This window comes from Cyprinus carpio, chromosome B13 (assembly GCF_018340385.1).
Source record: "Cyprinus carpio isolate SPL01 chromosome B13, ASM1834038v1, whole genome shotgun sequence".
Taxonomy (NCBI): domain Eukaryota; kingdom Metazoa; phylum Chordata; class Actinopteri; order Cypriniformes; family Cyprinidae; genus Cyprinus; species Cyprinus carpio.
In genome coordinates, this window is record NC_056609.1 from 11,918,896 (window position 1) to 11,932,061 (window position 13,166).

The 13,166-nt window shown below is 37.8% G+C and overlaps 1 protein-coding gene across 1 annotated transcript in view; it reads right to left on the reverse strand.

The window, feature by feature from the left end:
- Positions 1-180: 180 nt before the first annotated feature.
- LOC109069261 (SMC5-SMC6 complex localization factor protein 2-like) overlaps positions 181-13,166 on the reverse strand; it is a 13,089-nt gene continuing 103 nt past the window's right edge. The window contains exons 2-21 of the mRNA XM_042736557.1: positions 12,966-13,052; positions 11,925-12,328; positions 10,693-10,923; positions 10,550-10,583; positions 9,509-10,437; positions 9,314-9,393; positions 8,398-8,508; positions 7,972-8,139; positions 6,225-6,327; positions 5,764-5,851; positions 5,540-5,681; positions 5,284-5,383; positions 4,999-5,175; positions 4,653-4,747; positions 4,479-4,566; positions 4,172-4,279; positions 3,970-4,047; positions 2,755-2,841; positions 2,585-2,653; positions 181-2,019 (exon numbers count right to left, since the gene is read on the reverse strand). Coding sequence (XP_042592491.1) covers positions 1,027-2,019; positions 2,585-2,653; positions 2,755-2,841; positions 3,970-4,047; positions 4,172-4,279; positions 4,479-4,566; positions 4,653-4,747; positions 4,999-5,175; positions 5,284-5,383; positions 5,540-5,681; positions 5,764-5,851; positions 6,225-6,327; positions 7,972-8,139; positions 8,398-8,508; positions 9,314-9,393; positions 9,509-10,437; positions 10,550-10,583; positions 10,693-10,923; positions 11,925-12,328; positions 12,966-13,002 — 4,122 coding nt within the window. The 5' untranslated portion in view covers positions 13,003-13,052 and the 3' untranslated portion in view covers positions 181-1,026. The remainder of the gene's footprint in view (positions 2,020-2,584; positions 2,654-2,754; positions 2,842-3,969; positions 4,048-4,171; positions 4,280-4,478; positions 4,567-4,652; positions 4,748-4,998; positions 5,176-5,283; positions 5,384-5,539; positions 5,682-5,763; positions 5,852-6,224; positions 6,328-7,971; positions 8,140-8,397; positions 8,509-9,313; positions 9,394-9,508; positions 10,438-10,549; positions 10,584-10,692; positions 10,924-11,924; positions 12,329-12,965; positions 13,053-13,166) is intronic.

Sequence of the window (13,166 nt, forward strand, 5' to 3'; positions counted from 1 at the left end):
TAATGCTCAATACGAAATACACATTTCTGAAAATGCATGTAAAAGGCGTTCTTTCTTAAAATCGTACATATTGCTCCATTACCACCACCATTTGGAAGAGAAGAACAGTGCAAGATTATGATGTAAACACTTGTAAGACCAAGCTAGTCTGGAGTGTGAGTAAAAACACACACAGAGACCTTTTTATTAGAACAAGTATTTATTTTCATAAAAATAACCAATGGATTTTATCTCACACTATGTTTAAGAAATACAGAAATCAGTTTTTAAATAATCCTTATGACAAACATCATTCGGGTGATTTTTTTTTCAAGGAAGACTGGATTGCTAACAACAAAATAATAAAAATACACTATATTAACTCGAACCTACTGAGATGCTTAAACATCCTTGGAACCCACATAAAAAGTTGACTATTTTTTAAGCCCTTGCTTTTGCTGTTATAGTAATATTTGCTGGATAATGATGCCCCTGATTTTTGGCAAAGTAAAAAAATGGATTAGATTAGACAGCAGCATAAAGAGTAGATTCTGAAAACTGTCAGCGTGCACATTAACCATATAGATAATAACTAATTAAATGTATAGATGTAAAAATATGTTCTCATGGTCTCATTTTCAGAGAAACGGAGGCCAAACATTCAATAAGACATAATTTATCTTAAAAAAGAAGAATCTTGTAAAAACAAATTAAGGACAACTGGTAAATGCAAAACACATCCACAGAATATATTATAAAAAAGATGTAAACAACTATATGCATGAAGTGTGTTATTAAAAGATCCTATAACAATTAATAAATGCACATAACCCCACATAGTATTTATGCATGGATGGTAGCAACGGTGGGGTGTAAAATTCTCTCAAAATGACCCGAGAATAGTTCTGTTCTTTCTCAGATGCCTCTAAACCCATCCCTTCCTTTATTTCCTCTTTCATCTCTTAACAGCTCTTTGTTTTTCTCTAACAAGTCCTCAAGCTTCTCTAACGCCTCAGTGATTTCTTCTACAGGTATGTACTTTCTGTTTTACTCATGAGGCTCTTCATCTTTTAGAAGCTCCTCTTCTCTGTTCATGAGATCATCATCATCCTCATACTCCAAGTCTTCATGAGTTTCAAACAGCTCTTCATCAGATATTGGTTCAAACTTCCTATCATCCTCTAGCGCCACCATCTGTTGCTTTGGCTCATCCCTTTCCTCTTCTACATCACTGATGTCCTGCACACAATCTTCATCACCCTGTTCGGTCTTCACCTCACTCTCCAGAGGCTGAGGTTCCTCACACTCTGAGTCTTCGTGAGTTTCTAAGAGCTCATCATCAGATATTGGTTCAAACTTTCTATCGTCCTCAAGCTCCATAATCTGTTGCTTTGGCTCATCTTTTTCCTCCTCTACATCACTGATGTCCTCCACACAATCTTCTTCTTCTCGTCTGATCTTCTCACTCTGCAGAGGCTGAGGTTCCTCACACTCAGAGTCTTCATGAGTTTCTAAGAGCTCATCATCAGATATTGGTTCAAACTTTCTATCATCCTCAGGTTCCATCATTTGTTGCTTTGGCTCATTCTTTTCCTCCTCTACATCACTGATGTCCTCCACACAAACTTCATCATCTTGTCTGATCTTCTCCTTACTATCCAGAGGCTGAGGTTCCTCACACTCTGAGTCTTTGTGAGTTTCTAAGAGTTCATCATCAGATATTGGTTCAAACTTTCTATCATCCTCAGGTTCCATCCTTTGTTGCTTTGGCTCATCATTTTTCTCCTCTACATCACTGATGTCTTCCATATAATCTTCATCACCCTGTTCGGTCTTCACCTCACTCTCCAGAGGCTGAGGTTCCCCACAATCGTCCTCTTTGCTCTCAGCATCCTTATCTGACTCTGCATCGCTCCACTCTGTGGTCAGAGTTTCCTCTGGAATCTCTGAATTGTCTTGTGATTTGATGCATGACTTGCCCTGAGGACTGCTGGACACCTCATCCTCTGGTGGGGGCTTCCAGTAATCATACAGCTTTCCCTGTGAATTACACAAGAGGCCTACTGAAGCAGAGTCCACCAAATAATGAAAATTCTGTAATCACTTACTCACCCTCATGTTTCAAACTTTCATGGGTCACACTTTAGTTTGGGGATCAATTCTTAATTTTAACTACAACCTTTACCTCAAACTCCTAATTTGCTGCTTATTAATAGTAAGGTAGCTGTAAAGTTTTGATATGGGGTAGGATTAAGGGATCTAAAATATGGTCATGCAGAATAAAGCATTAATATGTGCTTTATAAGTACTAATCAACAGCCAATATGCTAATAATATGCATGCTAATAAGAAACTAGTTAATATTGTGAATTGGTCCTATAAAACCCAAGTATTAACCTTTAATGTTAATAAGTTAAGTTCACGTACCTGTGAACTTTCAATCACAATGCAGAGGTTATGAAATGGACTCATGCTGCTTAAATTCCGAAAACACTTGTAAAAAAAAATGTGGCCTTCACAGCCAGCCAAAAACGACAACAGCTTTTATCAGCATCAGTTAACAGTATTCTTGTATTCTTCAGTTGACTGTATTATTTCACATTACCTCCTTAGGCCTTGTTCGTGTTAGAAGCACCTGCCACTTGGTGTATATCCTTGCCACAAAGTCTTTCACCTACAGAAGAAAGCCAATCACCCTGTCAATACAAATCTGGATCTCTTTTGATATAAACAGAATGAGGAATTCTCATTGAACAGAATGAAGCTGCTCTTCACCTTGCTCCTATACAGCATTTTCTCACTCTCCCTTATGTCACACTTAATGTGCTTCTCCAGCTGAGAAGAAAGAATCTGCAGATCATTCTGACAATGAAAGAGGGTTTGAGTTAGTCCAGTTAAGTAATACAATTGTGATATAAAACAATAGTGACAATACAAAGACTAAGGCACAGTCAGATGTGCCTTACTTTATTCATACAATATTGAGGGAATAAATTAGACCTGTCGTGGCAAGCTTTTGTTGTGCACTAGGGATTTAACACAGCAAAAATGGGTAAGTTTGATTCAAAAATCGATTCGAAGATTTGTTTATTATATATTAATTGTTTGGCGAGCAGTTGTAAGATAATGGACAGTCCGTCAGTCTTTATCACGAAATAAGCCCCTTTGGGATGATACAAGACCTGACAAGTCTTGTTGGGTTTATTTTGCCATAATGACCATAACTTACTTAATAATTTTAGTGCATTTAAAAACAAAAATGATAATATATCATTATTCCTTGTGCTCATGTAGTTGATATTATTTAACAATTGTACAATACTTTAATACAATTTTTTAAACCTAATTAGAAACAGTGACTGTTTTGTTAAAATTATGGTTCCTCTCATAAAAAAATAGAATAAAATAAAATCAATCAATCAGCCATTCCAGAGAACATACACAAACATTGACACATACAGTACTGAATTTTGTCAGAAATCTGAGAATGAATGTCATTGATCTTATGATTTAATGAACAATGCTAAAAAAAAAAAGATGCATACCCCTCCCCCACCAAACTTCACGCATCTAGTCAGTAAAATCATCCCTCATTTCAATTCACACAAGTACTGCTTTCTAAAGAGTAAAATTAGTTATGTTCATAAATGGTCCCTGTGGGTGAGCGTGGTACCAGAAGACAGAGTGGGGTTGTGTCCACTGACAGGGTCTTTCTGTGACTGATTCATTAACACTGCTCCTTTATATCTACACTGTAAAATCTATTCACACAGCATCTCGATTCTTCATCATCAATAATTCTACTGGATGAAAAAGCATTTGTCAGACCAAACATAAAAACGCATAACAATGACAAGTACGATACATCGAGAAGGGTTTTGGAATTGCATTGTAACTCCCTGAAATGTAATCAAATTGAGAAGATTTTCCTCCCTTACTAAACAATAATATAAAAACAGAAATTGAAAATCAAAGAAATTGAACACTTACTCTTTGAGCTGAGGGTAAAAACTCATAATTTGAGGCTTCATTTGTCAAAGTCAAAAGGCTGTAGCAGAGGTAATATGCCTGTATGAAAGAAGATCATTTATCAGCTTATTAAACTCAAACAAGTGGTTTTACTGTATCACTCCTGGATATTAAAAAAGTAATGATCCAATAGCTCTCAGCCCTCAGACGACTTTTTGCATACTTGCTGGTCTAGATTGGCATCACAATCTTCTGCACTCCTTGCAGACCTGAGGCCTTTCAGTAGGGACGAGGGACGCATTTGTGGTAGGAAAGGTATCAGCTCAGACAACTGGGAAAAATTGTGACAGAAACAAAGATTCTTTTTGTGCATATCTTCAAAAATGAAAGTAGTTTGACAAAAGCTTGGCCAGTCAAGTGTAGTGGACAATACACCTGCATAATTTCACTCATCACAAACCATAAAGCATCTATAGTGCTAAACTGTCTGAACATCGAAAAGCTGCAAATATTCTATGGATTATTCTCACCTTAAACTCTGTCCCTGAGGGTTTATAAGTGCAGGTGTGATTCAAAAGCTTTGAGATGATAGATACACTGAGGTGTCGTTTTAATTGCCTGTTAAAGAAATAGCAGATGAAAAATTGCAGAAAGCATATAATAGTAGAACATATATTTATATTGCATTACAGGGTTTCACTTACTTTCCACGACTGCTATCTGGAAGAAGATAAATGAGTCTTCTGAGGTTGTGATGATCTTCTGACAAATCAGTCAGGGTCTGACAAGCTTTAGATATCTACACAGAAAAAAGCGAAATCTGTGTTAAATGTGAGATGATGATAAACTAATACTTAACGGGTAGTTAAGTAGTTAGATTTCTGTTTTAACTGTGGAGCACAAAAGAAGAATGCACTTAGTTTTTCATTATTATAATAACACTGAATTTTTGGCTCCAAAATGATAACTGTTTGGAATGGCATGAGGGCAAGTAAATGATGACAGAATGTTCATTTTTGGGCAATATGAATATTGAACACTCTTTCAGACCTGCACATCCCAGTGTGTGATATTTTTAAGCAGATTCTGGAGCAGGATGCTTAAGTGTCCAGTTGGCAGCAGCTGAAAATGAGTCTCCAGTCCAATTCTACACACCACCGCCAGAAGCAAGACCAGCTCCTCATCAGTGTACGCTCTCGGACACAATGCAGTACACAGGGAGAGGTACTGAACAAATGAAGAAAAAAATAAAGACTGACACTTACTACTGAAACAAATGAAAAATACCCTACTGCTCAATACATGACAAACACATTATTAAAATACTCAGCTTACGTTGAGAACACTCTCCAAATTATGTATTGGTAAAGTGCCATTGTCTTTCATGTCAGATATCACTCGGTCTTGGCTGGTTTCTTCCAGCTGAAAGCTCTCTCTGCCAACATATACATACAGTATGCATTAAAATACCAACTTAGCATTTTTATGAAGCTGTTGGTATAATCATGGCTTAGGCCAAATATGCTGAATGACAAAAACGTATGACTAGTACAGAAGTATAATGCTGCAGACTGACAGGTGAAAAACTCACAAAAGGTCTCCCTCAGTAAAAGGGGGTTGGAGAGCCTCAAGAGGGAACAGACTGATGAATGATGCCCCCATGTTCAGGAAAACCAGGGTGATGTCCCGTACAGAGGGTACCCACACTTTAAAACTTTGGCTCTGGTATTCAACTATAACACAACAGTCAATTTAATGCTTTATCAGTTATACAGGAACAGCACATTTGGTCATTATGAGGTCTTTTAAGCGTACCTATGTGTTGAGCAGCAGACACAGCAATGGTTTGCAAGGACTGCATGATGTTAGAGGAAATAACTGGGTTTGGGTAAACTGACATCATCTGAAAAAGCATTATAGTTATTAGCTGTACTGTACATACATTTTGGCTATTGGACCATATGTGTTTAATCTGCAAAGTTGTATGCATGTTGGGGTACTAAAAGCATAAGCTCTCATGAAAGCAATCCAAATGTAATGTATAAGTTTTGACAGGTTTAAACGTAGATGTCCCAAGGGTATACAGGTTTCCCATGAGCAAATATTAAGAATATTAGAATATTAACAAAATATCAAACCAAGTAGCATTCATTTATTTTTAAGTGTAGATTAATTGTCCATATTTTTTGGCCCACTGTAAAGTAAATCCATGTGTTACTGACTAAGCACACAGTGTTTTGCAGGACAGAAAATATGAGGAAAGAGGGCGGTTTTACCTGGAAAAGCCAGCGTGTAACCTCAGGCTGACAAGGGAAAGAAAAGTAGGCTTTGCTCAACAAGCCAGCACTGATCAGAGACAGCACATGCTCAGTACGGGCCCTATAGAGAACAAAAACAAAATGCTCATATTGCAAAGCGTAATAAATTAACACCAAGCCCAATTGCAAATGAACATAACAGAAATAATCAGTGATGCATCTCCTATTTCACTCATTCTTTGAGGAGTGAACTCGCTGTGGTACTACATTTGATATTGAGCTCAAGGAGTCATCAGACATGTATCACCTATTACTAAAATGGAAGGATTAAATCAATTTGTTTATTAGGGGTGGGTGATATAGCCTCAAAATTATATCACGATATTTCAAGAATATTTGCGATAATGATATTTATGACAATATAGAAAAAAATATGGAACAACGTTTTATTGGTGATTACAGCTGGCAGGCAGCAGCATTTATTAGTGCAAACAAAACGAAGGGCATTTTCCATCCTTTTCCAATGAGCTACTGTCACTGATGACAGACTACCTAATTTGAAGTGCAAATCTATTGCCATAAGGTGGCAACAGCAGCAGCAATGTAAGCAAAGTACAAAAGTAGCCTTGGTAGTGTTTTCAAGTAGTTGCTCAAGCAAGTGACAACATATTTAAACAGCTAGGGATGCACGATTAATATCGGCTCGATATTTAATGCGCATCTCGTCAGTAAAGTCAGTTCTATAATCAGCGGTAAATCTCTACATGTGCATGCTTTCACGTGGAGCAGCATTTACTACACAGAGCTGTTGTTCACCGACAAGCTGCACAAAACCACAATCATATTTTGCGCAGCTTGTCAATGCTGCTCCACGTGAAAGCACACACGTGTAGAGATTTACTGCTGATTTACCACTGATTACAGAATCTACTTTCCTTATGTTTAAAGGTAGCGGGCTATCACAATTATTTTAAATTAAAACCCACCACTGAAAGAATCAGTGGGCTCTCTTGCCTTTTCCTTTCCATTTAAATCTTTATTACATGCAATCCCGCAGGTCTTAAAGAACTTTGTTTTTCTACCTCCACAAGTGCATCTTTTATGTTGTCTTGTTTATAAAAAAGTGCACTTTTCCTTGTTTTAAACCTAGCCCAAAAGCCACATGTTGACTGTGAAACACTGTAGACTTTAATTATATCTATTTATTGTGAAATTACTACATTTCCATGTCAATCCATGTAAATTTTTACAGTGAACCATGCGCTGTCACTTTAATTCAGCGGGTGCAGCACTGAAGAAACAGACTCGGTCCGGAACTGATCTCTGCACTGCTGCAGACGCACTGCTCCTGGAACGCACTGCCGGACCGCAACCGCGTGCAGTGTGAGTGCTCTGAACCGTTACCACGGGTGCGAGAAAACTGCACTGCAAACGGAGTATGTGTGAAACAGGCGGAACACACCTATTGGGTTTGTGCTGTTGTTGTTGTGCTGGCTAGGGAACATAAATGTGTCATACGTCATCGTGTCGCTATATCATTGATATCGCGAGATCATGACACTTTTTTTTATCATGTAAAAATTTAAACCGGTGTTATCGTGGACGGTATGATATGGCACACCCCTATTGTTCATTTACCACTTTTAATAAATTAGCACATTTTGACATTTGACATAATATTTAAACACCTTTTATTATTAGCAAAAACTGGAGTTTAGAGAAAACTAAAAATGACAAAATGATAAAATTATGTTGGCAGTCTTACTTAAAGAGAATTTGTTGTGATTTGTTATGCGGAGTCACAGTAATCTTCCTCAGGTCCAGCGTCTGGTGGTTGAAGAGTCGACCAAACCTAGCAGGCAGGAATATTTCCTCTCCTGGGTGGATGTCCCTGATGGCACATGTGGCGACAGAGAACCTTCGCAAAATTTCCCTAAAAAAAGTAAACAATTTTTTTTTTTTTCAGATTAATGATACATTTTCAAAATTCTACATAAGACGAAGTAGCATATATATTCAAACTAATTTTATGCACATATATTCAGACTCCAAACACTTTTATTTAAATTGACTGCCATAATCTACTTAAAAACACCAAAAGGCTTCAATATAATTTGATATATTGAAATAAGATTTAAAAAAAAAACAAATGAGAATGAAGCCAGCTATTAAGCGAGTATGGACAAAATACCTTTGCTCAAGTGAGATGCCTTCCTCTTTACTTTCACTGTTCTCATTCTCATCTAGATTCACCAGATCCTCTTCACATGACTCAAGTAACTGTCTCTCCAACTCTTTTGACCTGTGTAGTCAAATGAAAAGTGTGTCAAATAATTATTAGACATTTATCAGGGTGAGACTGCAGGCTAAATGCAGCATGATCTGTCTCAACAAATTCTGCCATGGCATAATCACAGGTCTGTGAAACTGACAGTCGTAATAAACAACAATCTGTCAATTTTACACGCCCAAAGTGATACTGTCAGCCAGAATGCAAGGCATTAATACACCAAGAGTAAATTAGAACTACAATTTAACATTTTCTGAAGTAAACAAGTATTGCAGCTGGTGGTTTTTAGCACATTACTACTGGTTCCAGGTCAGCAATTCTCAACCAGAGCTCTGAATACTGGCCTTCAAATATTGTCACAGACACAGGAGGGCCTTGGAGCCCAAAAGTTTGAGAACCACTGTTCTAGTATTTCTGGCAAGTTGCTTACTGTTTGAAGTCAAAAGAGTCCACCTTATGTATGACTTAATTACTGAGACAACTACTTAATTATTCTGTATCTTATATCTCTACTAGCATTAAAATTTTTGTGTGGACTTTTAAAGGAGGGACAGAAATCTCTGTCTGTTATGGGTTTGGAACAACATGAGTGTGAGTAAATGACGACAGAATTTTCATTTTTAGGTGAATTATCCTTTTAATAGGCATGCCTGCCTTGGTAAACACCAGTCTAATAAAAGCTGTCTACATTAAGATTTTGACCTCTCAATCATTGATATCCAAAGCACTACAACAAACCAAAGGCTGCCAAGCACATAATGAGACATGCAGTGAATCAAGTTGGGGGGAAAAAAACAAATGAGGTTTTGAGACCCACCTCTGATATTGTTCCTTCTCTTGCAGCATCTGCTCCAGTGTATTTCTATAACTAGCAGCTTTGGTTTTCACTGCCTCGGGCTAATACAGATGAATTAAAAAAAAAAACAGAGGTGTTTGTGAAAATCAGGCATGTCAAAGACTGATTTATGACACATGAGGTCATGACATGTTTTCTGAACATCCTTAAACTTACTGCTGCTTTTGAGACAGGTGTGTTGGGCTCTGAAAAAGCATCTTTTTCGGGAGTAACAGGAACATGGTCTCTCCGACTCATCAGCTTCTGCAGAGATGGCAGCGGTTCATCTTCATGACCACTGCTGCTGCTGCTCAGACTGATATGGCAGTCGTCTCCCAACTCAATATCTAAGGGATCTTTCCACTGGGGGCAGCACTTCTGTTCTCTTGATCCTTCTATATTCACCGACACTGCTGGGTCAGGCATGATAGCCTTGGGGCTGCATGACTGCTCCACTTTCAACTGCGTCCTTTCATCCGTTTGCATCTTACATGAACCGGCTTGTCCTGCAAAGCAGGGTGATCTTAGATCGGGATGATGGGGGGACGAGACAATTTTAACGCTCTCCTTATGGTTGGAAGAGGGGCTTGTTTGTGTGCAAGTTTCTCTCTCAGCATTTGTTTTTTTATGAGTTTTGAGCGATGGTAAGCAACAGTCTGGTGTAATGAGTGGTGTCTCGATGCTGTCGAACGTTGTGCTCGACTTCGGAGAGACTTTGCGTAAATGCGGTTGGCTGGGTGGAGCTTTGGGATTTTTGTTGGCATGTGCCACCATAGCGTCTTTTGGCTCTGCAATCAAGGGTGATTTACTGAGTTGAAATGAGTTAGGTTTGTCGCTTGCTTTGTTTGAGTCCTTACATGGTTTAAACAGCTGCCTGGGGAGGGAAGGCGGAAGTCTGGGTTTGTTGTTGCTGTTTGGTGCAGCAGAAAGTATTTTATGGGACTGTTTCTCCTTTATAGTTATCACAGACTCATTGTTGCCCTTCATGAAAGCATGTTTGGAAGAGCTGGTAGTGGATTGGAAATCAACACATGGGCGTTTCTTTTCCTTCTTATTTTCTGTACTACTCTCCCTTTTCCTCTTTACAGACAGGGACATCCTGCCCTCTGTTGGCAAAAAGTTGTATTTGACATAGAAAAAGAAACAGCTTAGTTTTAAAAGTAACAAAATAAAATGCTGGGCAAGATCAGTAGTACAACAAAGGGTAATAATTCTTACCTGGATTACTTTTGTGGTGAGGGGTGCTTAATTTCTGTAAAACAATCAATGAAGATAGGTAAAAACATGTCTGACATCCATAGTCACTTGAAAAAAGGTGGAAATCATACATAAAATTATTCAACAAAAATATAGAGCTTGACCTGTACTTTCTGTATGGACATGTCGCTACAATAGGAGGTTTTGTGGTCTCTATTCTTCAGTCTATCTTTTTTCTGATCAGGACGGTGGATGATCCGCTCCCCTGTGTTAACTGATGCTTTAGGTGTCTGCCGGAAATAGCAGGAACTACTACTCTCAGGTTTACGCCTGGAGTGAGAAGGAGAATGACTCTGGACCTTCACAGCATGTGACTGAAACAAACCTCCTCCACGCTGAACACAGAACATCAGAGGATTATGAAGTTAGAATACAATAAACAAACACCAACCACAAGCTATCACAATTACGTAACAAAATCTAAATGACAGGGCTCCCACATTTTGGAGTAATTAAATTCCAGTACTTTGGCCTTTCCAGTCATTTAAAAACAAATCATCTTTGATTATGACAGATGCATTAATGAATTATTCAGATTTATCCGAGAACCCATTTGATCAAATCACAGAAAAGAACAATCTTAAAAGCGCACAAATTGGACATCACAATGAAAAGATATATTATGAACAATAGCAAGATATAACTGATAAAACAGCATAAATAGGGAAAAAATTTCAATCAATTCAATTCAATGCAAAAAAAAATTAAAAAAAATCAAGATTTATTACTTTCAACAAATTTACATCCTGGAAAACCCCATTTTATAATTGCATAATATTTTCCATGACCGCCAAAGCCCTGAGGTTATTCACCAGAAAAAAACAGTTAACATATAAGCCAATGTAAAGTATTGAGTAATACAGGGTTTCCCATGCTAAGGGAACTGCAGGGGGTTTGTGACTTCATGAAGAGCTAATAATTAAATCATAAAAAAAAAAAATTCTAATTAAAAACAATTAAAATAAAAGACTACTGATATAACATATTTAGTTTGTTTACCTGCATGTCATTTGACCATTAACCAACACCAGAAACTGTGTAGATGCAAATGTGTTGTTAAATTACTGAAATATTAACTTAAATAATCGCAGTAGGTACAGCAATTATTTATTCAGTCATGGAAAGTCATGGAAAAAGTTATGGCAATTTTTGCATTAAATTGTTTTCTATTTATGCTCAGCTCTAAAGTATTTCAACTGTTATATCTTGCCATTTCACAGAATAAAACAATTTGTTTAGGATTTAATTCAATTTGGCTGAAAAAAAGTTTGGGAATCCCTGCATTACAATACTCTTAGAAATGTGGATATTAACTTTAATTAAGAGTTGCATTTACCTTCAGGTTTTCATTCAGCTCCTTAGTGATAGCATAAGAAATTTCTTTGTTTCTGTTGTAAGAACTGGTCCTCTGCAGGATGTCCTTTTTAACTGTTTGATTGAGAGAGCCATTCTTCCTGGAGTTAATGTTGCCATTATTAGGTTGTAGTTTTCTCCCTACAACTTTGCGATTGTGAATAGTGTCCTGTTCTGGTCTCTTGTTGGAGGCTTTGAGTGCAACTGAAGTGTTCTTGCCCCTCTGCTCCAGCTCAGGGTTTTTGGTGGGCTGGATGCAATTAGGCAGGGAGTTCAAGAATTTTGGAGTCTTCTCAGAAGTTTCAATACGTGGACTACCTGACACAGGATGTGGTGTGGCAGCTACACTGTCACGTCGCGGAGCACCAAGCGGAATTATTTCTTGCACTTAAAATAAAGCAAACACATTGTCAGACATTCAGACAAGAACAACAAAAGAGATACAACCTCTTTATATCATCATGGCAGCTGAATCCCCTTGCAATCCTGTATTAAATGTTAGTGCATGCTTATTAAGATTGTTAGCTGGCACAAATCAGACTGACATGCAAATAAGAAAGAGCACTGACATCAGTTAACTGGAATATACTAGACGACTTGTGCACAGATTTTTGTTCCGATCTGCAGTCTGATGGAGTCGTGGATAGTTGCCAAAAGTCCGAGCCAGTCTGCAGATTTTGGGCAACTGAAGTTAACTAATTTTGCAGAAAATCACATAGTGTATGATGGGCACAGAATCCGATTTGCAGCTTCAGACTGTGATTCAATCCAGTCTGAGGATCGAGCATGTTTGTTTTTTTGGGGGGCTGAATTTAGAACAGATATTTTTTTTTATCATTTGTAATTTTCATGCAATCGTCGTGCAATGTATTCCAGCCTCAAGTCTAGAAAACAGGTGGAAAAATCTGCAAGCCAATGCATCCAGTATTACCATTGTGCCACACTGCAGTAAGCCCACAAGCAGATCAACAGCGGCCCAACACATCAAGCATCCCTGTACAGTATATACCACATATAATCTCACCCATAGAGGTGAAGTACTGCTTGAGTAATCGTGACATTTTATACTGAAGAAACACAGATAGGTGTCTTTAAAAGTCTTCTGAGTGATCTGAACAAAATGAGACGCATATATCAAGTGTTAAAACAAGTGAATCAATGTACATGTGCGCATGCAAAATATCTTTTGTTTAGATAACCAAATCCTGTTTTGAGAAGTCTGTGC